The sequence below is a fragment of the Coregonus lavaretus genome (genome assembly GCF_964263955.1).
Source record: "Coregonus lavaretus genome assembly, contig: HAP1_SCAFFOLD_4245, whole genome shotgun sequence".
Taxonomy (NCBI): domain Eukaryota; kingdom Metazoa; phylum Chordata; class Actinopteri; order Salmoniformes; family Salmonidae; genus Coregonus; species Coregonus lavaretus.
In genome coordinates this window covers 5,001-20,253 of record NW_028161502.1, presented here as the reverse complement: position 1 = coordinate 20,253, position 15,253 = coordinate 5,001, and the positions used below count along the sequence as shown (strand labels likewise).

At 51.2% G+C, this 15,253-nt stretch overlaps 1 protein-coding gene across 1 annotated transcript in view; it reads right to left on the bottom strand.

The window, feature by feature from the left end:
• Nucleotides 1-2,270: 2,270 nt before the first annotated feature.
• The window catches only part of LOC311120624 (cis-aconitate decarboxylase-like), a gene marked incomplete at its 3' end in the record, with an annotated part of 15,941 nt that continues 2,958 nt past the window's right edge, over nucleotides 2,271-15,253 (bottom strand). The window contains exons 3-4 of the mRNA XM_084195206.1: nucleotides 13,484-13,689; nucleotides 2,271-3,192 (exon numbers count right to left, since the gene is read on the bottom strand). Of these exons, the coding sequence (XP_084051332.1) occupies nucleotides 2,271-3,192; nucleotides 13,484-13,689 (1,128 nt within the window). The remainder of the gene's footprint in view (nucleotides 3,193-13,483; nucleotides 13,690-15,253) is intronic.

Below are 15,253 nucleotides of genomic sequence, written 5' to 3'. Positions count from 1 at the left end.
GACCAGTGACCAGGACCAGTGACCAGGACCGGTGACCAGGACCACAGACCAGGACCAGTGACCAGGACCAGTGGCCAGGACCAGTGACCAGGACCAGTGACCAGGACCAGTGACCAGGACCGGTGACCAGGACCAGTGACCAGGACCAGTGGCCAGGACCACAGACCAGGACCACAGACCAGGACCAGTGACCAGGACCACAGACCAGGACCAGTGTTGAAACAGAGAGAGAAGGCCTTTATGGGAATTGAACTCATCACCCTTCCCAAAGCTGAGGACCTCTCCATAGTTATTTTCCAACATTTTACCTGATAGCACGAAATTCTCTACTGCTTTGTGCCACACACTCATTAATGTATGTTCACCCTTCCCTAAGTTAACTCCCCTATTTCCATCCGCACCAGTATGGACTCACAACCGGGGCAAATTCCTTTGGATCGCACTCGACAAGTCATTGTGGATTAAAGCGACTTTTCTGCCTGAACAGTCTGAATGACAATACACTACATGACCAAAGGTATGTGGACACCTGTTCGTCAAACCTCTCATTCCAAAATCATGGCCATTAATATGGAGTTGGTCCCCCCTTTGCTGCTATAACAGCCTCCACTCTTCTGGGAAGGCTTTCCACTAGATGTTGGAACATTGCTGCAGGGACTTGCTTCCATTCAGCCACAAGAGCATTAGTGAGGTCGGGCACTGATGTTGGGCGATTAGGCCCGGCTCACAGTCGGCGTTCCAATTCACACCAAAGGTGATTCATCACTCCAGAGAACGTGTTTGCACTGCTCCAGAGTCCAATTGCGGCGAGCTTTACACCACTCCAGCCAACGCTTTTCGTGACGCTCCCGACAAACAGTTCTTGTGCTGATGTTGCTTCCAGAGGCAGTTTGGAACTCGGTAGTGAGTTTTGCAACCGAGGATATTCTATTTTTACGCACTATGCGCTTCAGCACTCGGCGGTCCCATTCTGTGAGCTTGTGTGGTCTACCACTTCGAGGCTGAGACGTTGTTTCTCCTAGACGTTTCCACTTCACAATAACAGCACTTACAGTTGACCGGGGCAGCTCTAGCAGGGCAGAAATTTGCTGAACTGACTTGTTGGAAAGGTGGCATCCTATGACGGCGACACGTTGAAAGTCACTGAGCTCTTCAGTAAGGCCATTCTACTGCCAATGTTTGTCTATGGAGATTGCATGGCTGTGTGCAAAGCAGTCATCAAGGCAAAGGGTGGCTACTTTGAAGAATCTCAAATATAAAATAGATTTTGATTTGTTTAACACTTTTATGGTTACTGCATGATTCCATATGTGTTATTTCATAGTTTTGATGTCTTCACTATTATTCTACAATATAGAAAATAGTAAAAACAAAGGAAAACCCTTGAATGAGTAAGTGTGTCCAAACCTTTGACTGTGGTACTGTATATATTGTATCTTTGTGTTGTTGTTGTCAGGTAACATTCTGATATTATGGTTGTTGTAAAAACTGTACTTCTGATAAATGAGGAGGACTTAACAGGATATATTTAGTTTTCTATATTTTTATTAAATGAAGATTAATGTATAGAATAAGGATAAAATACAGTTTAACAAAATAGAAAATAAGAAAATAAACAAGTAACAGTATTTTTCAAACTTATTTCATAGTAAATTCATATATACACACAGGTCCATCCTTCAAATGAATTGTTGTCATTGTCACCATCCACTCAGGACTGTACAATGTCAAGTAAACGTAGTGAACGTAGTGACCCTATTGGAGTCATATAAATGGATACAGTAAAAGGTACAGTACTTAATCATTTAGCTTAGATTGTTTTAGATCATTTAATGTACATTTAATGTGGTCCTCTGTAGCTCAATTGGTAGAGCATGGTGCTTGTAACGCCAGGGTAGTGGGTTCGATCCCCGGGACCACCCATACGTAAAAATGTATGCACACATGACTGTAAGTCGCTTTGGATAAAAGTGTCTGCTAAATGGTAAATTATAGCTAAAGTTAATCACCTATAGACTTTCCCTCTCATTGGAAGTAGATACTTCATTTAGCTTTGATTCTTTAAATCATTTAAATGTCTCTTCCCTCAGATTGGAAGTAGATTCTTCATTGTAATTCAGCTCACAGTATAAAGTGTTAACATGATGTTGTAAAACGCAGAGACATCAGCTGGTCAGGAGTGCTGTGATGAGGTGTGTGTGTGTGTGTGTGTGTGTGTGTGTGTGTGTGTGTGTGTGTGTGTGTGTCTGTGTGTGTGTGTGTGTGTGTTTTCACTGCAGCTGCTCCAGCAGAGGAGAGCAGTCCTCCAGTCTGTCTAATCCCTCTACGACCTCTATCAGACCCTCCACCTTCTCTCTGGGAAGGACCGCCCCCGCGTTGCTACGGAACTTCTTCCTCAGGCTCTCATTGGTCAACGGGTTACGCCAGTGACCGTAGAACGTATCACAGCGTCCCTTCAGGACGTCCCCGCCCACCAGCGTCACCTGCACCTCGCCGTACATGCGGTCAAAGTTAGCGGGGTTGTCATGGGGATGCTCGACGTGGACACGCCCCAGCAGGGCGTGGAGGTCGGGGCGCTGCAGTGCGTCCTGGGAGAATGAGTCCACGGTGACTTCTCCGTCCAGCAGGGCAGAGCAGGCGTTGAACTGGAAGGAGTGTCTGGCCTCATGCTCCGACTCCGGGAACGGACGATCAATGTACTTGGAGCGGGGAACCCTGAGAAGGATGTCCTGGACCTGACCTACGACCTCTGACCCCTGCTCCCCCAGCAGCAGTTTGTGTACGGAGGCAGCAGCGTCGGCTACCCAGTGCATCCCCAGGTGGGCCGGGAACCTCTTGAACGCTATGTCCTGGTCCTCCAGGAGGAACTGCAACTCCTCCTCTGGGGAGGTCAAAGGTCGTGGGGCGTAGTCCTCGTAGAAGGCGCTGAACCCTGCCACCCCGGCGGTGTCATCCAGGACCCTGGGTGAGGCCTCCAGACCTCTAGAGGCCAGTAGAGCTGCCTCCAGCCCCAGCCGCGCCGCGTTGCCGATGTGGAGGGGTTTAGATTGGGTGGCCGCGTTGGCCATGGGGGCTCCTGATAGGCTGGCAGCGATGGCCAGGGCGTGGCTACACTGGGAGCGTTCCAGAGAGAGGAGGCGGGCGCAGGCTGCTGCACTACCCAGAGTACCCACAACAGTAGGGGGGTGGAACCTGGAGGGAGAGGGGGGGTGGGAGGAGAGAGAGAGAGAGAGGTCAGATGTTAAGGAAGCACAGGTCTGAAGACGAAACTAAAACTAAACATGTCTGTTTTAGGAGCAAGTAACCTTGAGTAAACCAGCAAACAGCTCAGTCATGATGATGTCAGTGCTGGGTCAGTGAGGACAGGTCTCTGTCTACAGTGAGGACAGGTCTCTGTCTACAGTGAGGACAGGTCTCTGTCTACAGTGAGGACAGGTCTCTGTCTACAGTGAGGACAGGTCTCTGTCTACAGTGAGGACAGGTCTCTGTCTACAGTGAGGACAGGTCTCTGTCTACAGTGAGGACAGGTCTCTGTCTACAGAACAGAATGCTACAGGACAGGACAGCCATCTGGTTTATACAGCCTGCGTAGGGAGGAGAACCTGAGAGTCTATTTCAGTGGTCTTGAGGGAAATAACAGATTGCAAATAATTTCAGCATATTGTCACAGTGGTGAAACAGCAGAGAGGGGGTACTGTTGTATAAACAGCTGTATGTCTGTGGGAGCATTCAGTGGAATCCACCACCTGCTGCACTCTATTAAACTAAACGAATTACACTGCCCAGTGAACCCCTTCTAGTCCTGCTAGAATAGCACACAAACAGGCCCAATCAGTTCCACTTAACATCCCAGTAAAATATGGCCTCAGACGTGACCATCCTCTTAAAGCAACTCTGATGTTACCTTACTCAGGCTCTGAACTCCAAGGTTAACCGAGACCTCAACTTATTTTCCCAGGTCTGATAGATCCAGCTCTCACCTCTTGGGGATGTTGTGGGTTAGAGTCAGGGTTAGGTTAGGGGTCAGGGTAAGGGGTCAGGGTCATGGTCCTCACCTCTTGGGGATGTTGTGGGTTAGAGTCAGGGTTAGGTTTAGGGGTCAGGGTTAGGGGTCATGGTCCTCACCTCTTGGGGATGTTGTGGGTTAGAGTCAGGGTTAGGTTTAGGGGTCAGGGTTAGGGGTCATGGTCCTCACCTCTTGGGGATGTTGTGGGTTAGTGTCAGGGTTAGGTTTAGGGGTCATGGTCCTCACCTCTTGGGGATGTTGTGGGTTAGTGTCAGGGTTAGGTTAGGGGTCATGGTCCTCACCTCTTGGGGATGTTGTGGGTTAGTGTCAGGGTTAGGTTAGGGGTCATGGTCCTCACCTCTTGGGGATGTTGTGGGTTAGAGTCAGGGTTAGGTTAGGGGTCATGGTCCTCACCTTTTGGGGATGTTGTGGGTTAGTGTCAGGGTTAGGTTAGGGGTCATGGTCCTCACCTTTTGGGGATGTTGTGGGTTAGTGTCAGGGTTAGGTTAGGGGTCAGGGTCAGGGGTCAGGGTCATGGTCCTCACCTTTTGGGGATGTTGTGGGTTAGTGTCAGGGTTAGGTTTAGGGGTCAGTGTCAGGGGTCATGGTCCTCACCTTTTGGGGATGTTGTGGGTTAGTGTCAGGGTTAGGTTAGGGGTCATGGTCCTCACCTCTTGGGGATGTTGTGGGTTAGTGTCAGGGTTAGGTTAGGGGTCATGGTCCTCACCTCTTGGGGATGTTGTGGGTTAGTGTCAGGGTTAGGTTAGGGGTCATGGTCCGCACCTTTTGGGGATGTTGTGGGTTAGTGTCAGGGTTAGGTTAGGGGTCATGGTCCTCACCTCTTGGGGATGTTGTGGGTTAGAGTCATGGTTAGGTTAGGGGTCATGGTCCTCACCTCTTGGGGATGTTGTGGGTTAGAGTCAGGGTTAGGTTAGGGGTCATGGTCCTCACCTCTTGGGGATGTTGTGGGTTAGTGTCAGGGTTAGGTTTAGGGGTCAGAGTCAGGGGTCATGGTCCTCACCTCTTGGGGATGTTGTGGGTTAGAGTCAGGGTTAGGTTAGGGGTCATGTTCCTCACCTCTTGGGGATGTTGTGGGTTAGTGTCAGGGTTAGGTTAGGGGTCATGGTCCTCACCTCTTGGGGATGTTGTGGGTTAGAGTCAGGGTTAGGTTAGGGGTCATGGTCCTCACCTCTTGGGGATGTTGTGGGTTAGTGTCAGGGTTAGGTTAGGGGTCATGGTCCTCACCTTTTGGGGATGTTGTGGGTTAGTGTCAGGGTTAGGTTAGGGGTCATGGTCCTCACCTCTTGGGGATGTTGTGGGTTGGTGTCAGGGTTAGGTTAGGGGTCAGGGTTAGGGGTCATGGTCCTCACCTCTTGGGGATGTTGTGGGTTAGAGTCAGGGTTAGGTTAGGGTCATGGTCCTCACCTCTTGGGGATGTTGTGGGTTAGTGTCAGGGTTAGGTTAGGTTAGGGGTCATGGTCCTCACCTTTTGGGGATGTTGTGGGTTAGTGTCAGGGTTAGGTTAGGGGTCATGGTCCTCACCTCTTGGGGATGTTGTGGGTTAGTGTCAGGGTTAGGTTAGGGGATAGGTTAGGGGTCATGGTCCTCACCTCTTGGGGATGTTGTGGGTTAGTGTCAGGGTTAGGTTAGGGGTCATGGTCCTCACCTCTTGGGGATGTTGTGGGTTAGTGTCAGGGTTAGGTTAGGGGTCATGGTCCTCACCTCTTGGGGATGTTGTGGGTTAGAGTCAGGGTTAGGTTAGGGGTCATGGTCCTCACCTTTTGGGGATGTTGTGGGTTAGTGTCAGGGTTAGGTTAGGGGTCATGGTCCTCACCTTTTGGGGATGTTGTGGGTTAGTGTCAGGGTTAGGTTAGGGGTCAGGGTCAGGGGTCAGGGTCATGGTCCTCACCTTTTGGGGATGTTGTGGGTTAGTGTCAGGGTTAGGTTTAGGGGTCAGTGTCAGGGGTCATGGTCCTCACCTTTTGGGGATGTTGTGGGTTAGTGTCAGGGTTAGGTTAGGGGTCATGGTCCTCACCTCTTGGGGATGTTGTGGGTTAGTGTCAGGGTTAGGTTAGGGGTCATGGTCCTCACCTCTTGGGGATGTTGTGGGTTAGTGTCAGGGTTAGGTTAGGGGTCATGGTCCGCACCTTTTGGGGATGTTGTGGGTTAGTGTCAGGGTTAGGTTAGGGGTCATGGTACTCACCTCTTGGGGATGTTGTGGGTTAGAGTCATGGTTAGGTTAGGGGTCATGGTCCTCACCTCTTGGGGATGTTGTGGGATAGAGTCAGGGTTAGGTTAGGGGTCATGGTCCTCACCTCTTGGGGATGTTGTGGGTTAGTGTCAGGGTTAGGTTTAGGGGTCAGGGTCAGGGGTCATGGTCCTCACCTCTTGGGGATGTTGTGGGTTAGAGTCAGGGTTAGGTTAGGGGTCATGTTCCTCACCTCGGGGATGTTGTGGGTTAGAGTCAGGGTTAGGTTAGGGGTCATGGTCCTCACCTCTTGGGGATGTTTTGGGTTAGAGTCAGGGTTAGGTTAGGGGTCATGGTCCTCACCTCTTGGGGATGTTGTGGGTTAGTGTCAGGGTTAGGTTAGGGGTCATGGTCCTCACCTTTTGGGGATGTTGTGGGTTAGTGTCAGGGTTAGGTTAGGGGTCATGGTCCTCACCTCTTGGGGATGTTGTGGGTTAGAGTCAGGGTTAGGTTAGGGGTCATGGTCCTCACCTCTTGGGGATGTTGTGGGTTAGTGTCAGGGTTAGGTTAGGGGTCATGGTCCTCACCTTTTGGGGATGTTGTGGGTTAGTGTCAGGGTTAGGTTAGGGGTCAGGGTTAGGGGTCATGGTCCTCACCTCTTGGGGATGTTGTGGGTTAGAGTCAGGGTTAGGTTAGGGGTCATGGTCCTCACCTCTTGGGGATGTTGTGGGTTAGTGTCAGGGTTAGGTTAGGGGTCATGGTCCTCACCTTTTGGGGATGTTGTGGGTTAGTGTCAGGGTTAGGTTAGGGGTCATGGCCCTCACCTCTTGGGGATGTTGTGGGTTAGTGTCAGGGTTAGGTTAGGGGTCATGGTCCTCACCTCTTGGGGATGTTGTGGGTTAGTGTCAGGGTTAGGTTAGGGGTCATGGTCCGCACCTTTTGGGGATGTTGTGGGTTAGTGTCAGGGTTAGGTTAGGGGTCATCGTCCTCACCTCTTGGGGATGTTGTGGGTTAGAGTCATGGTTAGGTTAGGGGTCATGGTCCTCACCTCTTGGGGATGTTGTGGGATAGAGTCAGGGTTAGGTTAGGGGTCATGGTCCTCACCTCTTGGGGATGTTGTGGGTTAGTGTCAGGGTTAGGTTTAGGGGTCAGGGTCAGGGGTCATGGTCCTCACCTCTTGGGGATGTTGTGGGTTAGAGTCAGGGTTAGGTTAGGGGTCATGTTCCTCACCTCTTGGGGATGTTGTGGGTTAGAGTCAGGGTTAGGTTAGGGGTCATGGTCCTCACCTCTTGGGGATGTTTTGGGTTAGAGTCAGGGTTAGGTTAGGGGTCATGGTCCTCACCTCTTGGGGATGTTGTGGGTTAGTGTCAGGGTTAGGTTAGGGGTCATGGTCCTCACCTTTTGGGGATGTTGTGGGTTAGTGTCAGGGTTAGGTTAGGGGTCATGGTCCTCACCTCTTGGGGATGTTGTGGGTTAGAGTCAGGGTTAGGTTAGGGGTCATGGTCCTCACCTCTTGGGGATGTTGTGGGTTAGTGTCAGGGTTAGGTTAGGGGTCATGGTCCTCACCTTTTGGGGATGTTGTGGGTTAGTGTCAGGGTTAGGTTAGGGGTCAGGGTTAGGGGTCATGGTCCTCACCTCTTGGGGATGTTGTGGGTTAGAGTCAGGGTTAGGTTAGGGGTCATGGTCCTCACCTCTTGGGGATGTTGTGGGTTAGTGTCAGGGTTAGGTTAGGGGTCATGGTCCTCACCTTTTGGGGATGTTGTGGGTTAGTGTCAGGGTTAGGTTAGGGGTCATGGTCCTCACCTTTTGGGGATGTTGTGGGTTAGTGTCAGGGTTAGGTTAGGGGTCATGGTCCTCACCTCTTGGGGATGTTGTGGGTTAGTGTCAGGGTTAGGTTAGGGGTCATGGTCAGGGGTCAGGGTCATGGTCCTCACCTTTTGGGGATGTTGTGGGTTAGTGTCAGGGTTAGGTTTAGGGGTCAGGGTCAGGGGTCATGGTCCTCAACTTTTGGGGATGTTGTGGGTTAGTGTCAGGGTTAGGTTAGGGGTCATGGTCCTCACCTCTTGGGGATGTTGTGGGTTAGTGTCAGGGTTAGGTTAGGGGTCATGGTCCTCACTTTTTGGGGATGTTGTGGGTTAGTGTCAGGGTTAGGTTAGGGGTCAGGGTCAGGGGTCAGGGTCATGGTCCTCACCTTTTGGGGATGTTGTGGGTTAGTGTCAGGGTTAGGTTTAGGGGTCAGGGTCAGGGGTCATGGTCCTCACCTTTTGGGGATGTTGTGGGTTAGTGTCAGGGTTAGGTTAGGGGTCAGGGTCATGGTCCTCACCTCTTGGGGATGTTGTGGGTTAGTGTCAGGGTTAGGTTAGGGGTCATGGTCCTCACCTCTTGGGGATGTTGTGGGTTAGAGTCAGGGTTAGGTTTAGGGGTCAGGGTTAGGGGTCATGGTCCTTACCTCTTGGGGATGTTGTGGGTTAGAGTCAGGGTTAGGTTTAGGGGTCAGGGTTAGGGTTAGGGGTCATGGTCCTCACCTCTTGGGGATGTTGTGGGTTAGTGTCAGGGTTAGGTTTAGGGGTCATGGTCCTCACCTCTTGGGGATGTTGTGGGTTAGTGTCAGGGTTAGGTTAGGGGTCATGGTCCTCACCTCTTGGGGATGTTGTGGGTTAGTGTCAGGGTTAGGTTAGGGGTCATGGTCCTCACCTCTTGGGGATGTTGTGGGTTAGAGTCAGGGTTAGGTTAGGGGTCATGGTCCTCACCTTTTGGGGATGTTGTGGGTTAGTGTCAGGGTTAGGTTAGGGGTCATGGTCCTCACCTTTTGGGGATGTTGTGGGTTAGTGTCAGGGTTAGGTTAGGGGTCAGGGTCAGGGGTCAGGGTCATGGTCCTCACCTTTTGGGGATGTTGTGGGTTAGTGTCAGGGTTAGGTTTAGGGGTCAGTGTCAGGGGTCATGGTCCTCACCTTTTGGGGATGTTGTGGGTTAGTGTCAGGGTTAGGTTAGGGGTCATGGTCCTCACCTCTTGGGGATGTTGTGGGTTAGTGTCAGGGTTAGGTTAGGGGTCATGGTCCTCACCTCTTGGGGATGTTGTGGGTTAGTGTCAGGGTTAGGTTAGGGGTCATGGTCCGCACCTTTTGGGGATGTTGTGGGTTAGTGTCAGGGTTAGGTTAGGGGTCATGGTCCTCACCTCTTGGGGATGTTGTGGGTTAGAGTCATGGTTAGGTTAGGGGTCATGGTCCTCACCTCTTGGGGATGTTGTGGGTTAGAGTCAGGGTTAGGTTAGGGGTCATGGTCCTCACCTCTTGGGGATGTTGTGGGTTAGTGTCAGGGTTAGGTTTAGGGGTCAGAGTCAGGGGTCATGGTCCTCACCTCTTGGGGATGTTGTGGGTTAGAGTCAGGGTTAGGTTAGGGGTCATGTTCCTCACCTCTTGGGGATGTTGTGGGTTAGTGTCAGGGTTAGGTTAGGGGTCATGGTCCTCACCTCTTGGGGATGTTGTGGGTTAGAGTCAGGGTTAGGTTAGGGGTCATGGTCCTCACCTCTTGGGGATGTTGTGGGTTAGTGTCAGGGTTAGGTTAGGGGTCATGGTCCTCACCTTTTGGGGATGTTGTGGGTTAGTGTCAGGGTTAGGTTAGGGGTCATGGTCCTCACCTCTTGGGGATGTTGTGGGTTGGTGTCAGGGTTAGGTTAGGGGTCAGGGTTAGGGGTCATGGTCCTCACCTCTTGGGGATGTTGTGGGTTAGAGTCAGGGTTAGGTTAGGGTCATGGTCCTCACCTCTTGGGGATGTTGTGGGTTAGTGTCAGGGTTAGGTTAGGTTAGGGGTCATGGTCCTCACCTTTTGGGGATGTTGTGGGTTAGTGTCAGGGTTAGGTTAGGGGTCATGGTCCTCACCTCTTGGGGATGTTGTGGGTTAGTGTCAGGGTTAGGTTAGGGGATAGGTTAGGGGTCATGGTCCTCACCTCTTGGGGATGTTGTGGGTTAGTGTCAGGGTTAGGTTAGGGGTCATGGTCCTCACCTCTTGGGGATGTTGTGGGTTAGTGTCAGGGTTAGGTTAGGGGTCATGGTCCTCACCTCTTGGGGATGTTGTGGGTTAGAGTCAGGGTTAGGTTAGGGGTCATGGTCCTCACCTTTTGGGGATGTTGTGGGTTAGTGTCAGGGTTAGGTTAGGGGTCATGGTCCTCACCTTTTGGGGATGTTGTGGGTTAGTGTCAGGGTTAGGTTAGGGGTCAGGGTCAGGGGTCAGGGTCATGGTCCTCACCTTTTGGGGATGTTGTGGGTTAGTGTCAGGGTTAGGTTTAGGGGTCAGTGTCAGGGGTCATGGTCCTCACCTTTTGGGGATGTTGTGGGTTAGTGTCAGGGTTAGGTTAGGGGTCATGGTCCTCACCTCTTGGGGATGTTGTGGGTTAGTGTCAGGGTTAGGTTAGGGGTCATGGTCCTCACCTCTTGGGGATGTTGTGGGTTAGTGTCAGGGTTAGGTTAGGGGTCATGGTCCGCACCTTTTGGGGATGTTGTGGGTTAGTGTCAGGGTTAGGTTAGGGGTCATGGTACTCACCTCTTGGGGATGTTGTGGGTTAGAGTCATGGTTAGGTTAGGGGTCATGGTCCTCACCTCTTGGGGATGTTGTGGGATAGAGTCAGGGTTAGGTTAGGGGTCATGGTCCTCACCTCTTGGGGATGTTGTGGGTTAGTGTCAGGGTTAGGTTTAGGGGTCAGGGTCAGGGGTCATGGTCCTCACCTCTTGGGGATGTTGTGGGTTAGAGTCAGGGTTAGGTTAGGGGTCATGTTCCTCACCTCGGGGATGTTGTGGGTTAGAGTCAGGGTTAGGTTAGGGGTCATGGTCCTCACCTCTTGGGGATGTTTTGGGTTAGAGTCAGGGTTAGGTTAGGGGTCATGGTCCTCACCTCTTGGGGATGTTGTGGGTTAGTGTCAGGGTTAGGTTAGGGGTCATGGTCCTCACCTTTTGGGGATGTTGTGGGTTAGTGTCAGGGTTAGGTTAGGGGTCATGGTCCTCACCTCTTGGGGATGTTGTGGGTTAGAGTCAGGGTTAGGTTAGGGGTCATGGTCCTCACCTCTTGGGGATGTTGTGGGTTAGTGTCAGGGTTAGGTTAGGGGTCATGGTCCTCACCTTTTGGGGATGTTGTGGGTTAGTGTCAGGGTTAGGTTAGGGGTCAGGGTTAGGGGTCATGGTCCTCACCTCTTGGGGATGTTGTGGGTTAGAGTCAGGGTTAGGTTAGGGGTCATGGTCCTCACCTCTTGGGGATGTTGTGGGTTAGTGTCAGGGTTAGGTTAGGGGTCATGGTCCTCACCTTTTGGGGATGTTGTGGGTTAGTGTCAGGGTTAGGTTAGGGGTCATGGCCCTCACCTCTTGGGGATGTTGTGGGTTAGTGTCAGGGTTAGGTTAGGGGTCATGGTCCTCACCTCTTGGGGATGTTGTGGGTTAGTGTCAGGGTTAGGTTAGGGGTCATGGTCCGCACCTTTTGGGGATGTTGTGGGTTAGTGTCAGGGTTAGGTTAGGGGTCATCGTCCTCACCTCTTGGGGATGTTGTGGGTTAGAGTCATGGTTAGGTTAGGGGTCATGGTCCTCACCTCTTGGGGATGTTGTGGGATAGAGTCAGGGTTAGGTTAGGGGTCATGGTCCTCACCTCTTGGGGATGTTGTGGGTTAGTGTCAGGGTTAGGTTTAGGGGTCAGGGTCAGGGGTCATGGTCCTCACCTCTTGGGGATGTTGTGGGTTAGAGTCAGGGTTAGGTTAGGGGTCATGTTCCTCACCTCTTGGGGATGTTGTGGGTTAGAGTCAGGGTTAGGTTAGGGGTCATGGTCCTCACCTCTTGGGGATGTTTTGGGTTAGAGTCAGGGTTAGGTTAGGGGTCATGGTCCTCACCTCTTGGGGATGTTGTGGGTTAGTGTCAGGGTTAGGTTAGGGGTCATGGTCCTCACCTTTTGGGGATGTTGTGGGTTAGTGTCAGGGTTAGGTTAGGGGTCATGGTCCTCACCTCTTGGGGATGTTGTGGGTTAGAGTCAGGGTTAGGTTAGGGGTCATGGTCCTCACCTCTTGGGGATGTTGTGGGTTAGTGTCAGGGTTAGGTTAGGGGTCATGGTCCTCACCTTTTGGGGATGTTGTGGGTTAGTGTCAGGGTTAGGTTAGGGGTCAGGGTTAGGGGTCATGGTCCTCACCTCTTGGGGATGTTGTGGGTTAGAGTCAGGGTTAGGTTAGGGGTCATGGTCCTCACCTCTTGGGGATGTTGTGGGTTAGTGTCAGGGTTAGGTTAGGGGTCATGGTCCTCACCTTTTGGGGATGTTGTGGGTTAGTGTCAGGGTTAGGTTAGGGGTCATGGTCCTCACCTTTTGGGGATGTTGTGGGTTAGTGTCAGGGTTAGGTTAGGGGTCATGGTCCTCACCTCTTGGGGATGTTGTGGGTTAGTGTCAGGGTTAGGTTAGGGGTCATGGTCAGGGGTCAGGGTCATGGTCCTCACCTTTTGGGGATGTTGTGGGTTAGTGTCAGGGTTAGGTTTAGGGGTCAGGGTCAGGGGTCATGGTCCTCAACTTTTGGGGATGTTGTGGGTTAGTGTCAGGGTTAGGTTAGGGGTCATGGTCCTCACCTCTTGGGGATGTTGTGGGTTAGTGTCAGGGTTAGGTTAGGGGTCATGGTCCTCACTTTTTGGGGATGTTGTGGGTTAGTGTCAGGGTTAGGTTAGGGGTCAGGGTCAGGGGTCAGGGTCATGGTCCTCACCTTTTGGGGATGTTGTGGGTTAGTGTCAGGGTTAGGTTTAGGGGTCAGGGTCAGGGGTCATGGTCCTCACCTTTTGGGGATGTTGTGGGTTAGTGTCAGGGTTAGGTTAGGGGTCAGGGTCATGGTCCTCACCTCTTGGGGATGTTGTGGGTTAGTGTCAGGGTTAGGTTAGGGGTCATGGTCCTCACCTCTTGGGGATGTTGTGGGTTAGAGTCAGGGTTAGGTTTAGGGGTCAGGGTTAGGGGTCATGGTCCTTACCTCTTGGGGATGTTGTGGGTTAGAGTCAGGGTTAGGTTTAGGGGTCAGGGTTAGGGTTAGGGGTCATGGTCCTCACCTCTTGGGGATGTTGTGGGTTAGTGTCAGGGTTAGGTTTAGGGGTCATGGTCCTCACCTCTTGGGGATGTTGTGGGTTAGTGTCAGGGTTAGGTTAGGGGTCATGATCCTCACCTTTTGGGGATGTTGTGGGTTAGTGTCAGGGTTAGGTTTAGGGGTCATGGTCCTCACCTCTTGGGGATGTTGTGGGCTAGAGTCAGGGTTAGGTTTAGGGGTCAGGGTTAGGGGTCATGGTCCTCACCTTTTGGGGATGTTGTGAGCCTCGTTGGAGAACCTCATCAGTCGTCCCTGGACCTCTATTCCCACGTTGAACGCAAGCAGGAAGTCCCGCCCACTAGGCTTGCTGTTATTGGGCAGCATGTCGCATACCGCCAGCAGGGCAGGAAGGACCGCCCCCGACGGGTGAGTGGCAGGGTGCCAGGTGTCATCAAAGTCCATGGAGTGGGCCTGGAGTACAGACACACAACAGACACATTTAGCCTGGTCAACAGACACAGTTAGCCTGGTCAACAGACACAGTTAGCCTGGTCAACAGACACAGTTAGCCTGGTCAACAGACACAGTTAGCCTGGTCAACAGACACAGTCAGCCTGGACAACAGACACAGTTAGCCTGGACAACAGACACAGTTAGCCTGGACAACAGACACAGTTAGCCTGGTCAACAGACACAGTTAGCCTGGACAACAGACACAGTCAGCCTGGACAACAGACAGAGTCAGCCTGGACAACAGACAGGATTACAGACCCAGAATAAAGACACCTGTTATTAACAGACTCAGTGTTTTGATGATAAATGTGTCATCACCAATCCAAGGAAGACAGTTGGTTTACCACACCAGACAGGGAACAGTAATACAGAGTGATCTAGTGGAATAATAGTCAGAGTGACTCTGTAGTGACTGAACAGGAATATAATAACTGTAGGAGGTCTGTCAGAGTGACTCTGTAGTGACTGAACAGGCCCAGGAATATAATAACTGTAGCGGGTCTGTCAGAGTGACTCTGTAGTGACTGAATAGGCCCAGGAATATCTATCTATGTATCCCACAGAGAGAGGCTCTAAGTTAAGCATGTTATTGGGCACAGAGGGGAGATTGTGTTAACAACAAGGACCTTCCCTCAGTACGTACTCCAGCCAGTCCACTCTGCTCTGCTGTACTCCACCCTGCTGACATATCCAGCTTATTTTGGACATCAGGACTCTATGCTCTGTTGTAGGTCTGTTTTAGTTCTGACTGAGTTCTGCCAAGGGTGGAGCTAAATGATATTAGCATGACAAGATGATGATCTGCCGGTCAGCGCTCCATATTTATATTTCTGTCTGTCTGTCTGTGTCTGTGTCTGTCTCTAACTCTCAGACAGACCAGGAAAACCCTGGAGAGGTGAGGCCAGGGTTTTCCTGACCGGCTGCTGTGTGTCATCCTCACCATCTGGCTGAAGTTCTGCCACAGCTTTAGATCGCTGGTTCTCCGTTGGTTCATGTTGTTCCTGACTACAGCTAGCAACGCTCATCGAAATGGTTAAAAGGTTTTCAAAACAATTCTAATAAATGCAACAGTTGGACAATGGATGAAGATACTCCAAACTTTTCACATTTTAATAATCCATCAGATATTGATTGAATTATAGCACATAAAACATTTTACTGGCACAGACAAGTAATGATTGAGTTCAGGGATTTTGGTGGGAATTCAGGTATTACATTTCTTGTAAAGTTTCACTTATTATTTTTCTTAGAATGCGCTCATATATACATTTCCTTATTGTTTCAGATATTAGAATTTGTTATTTTTGTGTTAAAATAAAGAACATGATATGTGCCTCATTTGCATAAATGCAATGCATTCGGAATGATTTACTTTAATAATTAGTTTCTGATGCCTGTGCTGTTCTAATGTAATGACCTGGTTAGCCTCCCGAGTGGCGCAGTGGTCTAAGGCACTGCATCGCAGTGCTAGCTGTGCCACTAGAGATCCTGGTTCGAATCCAGGCTCTGTCGTAGCAGGCCG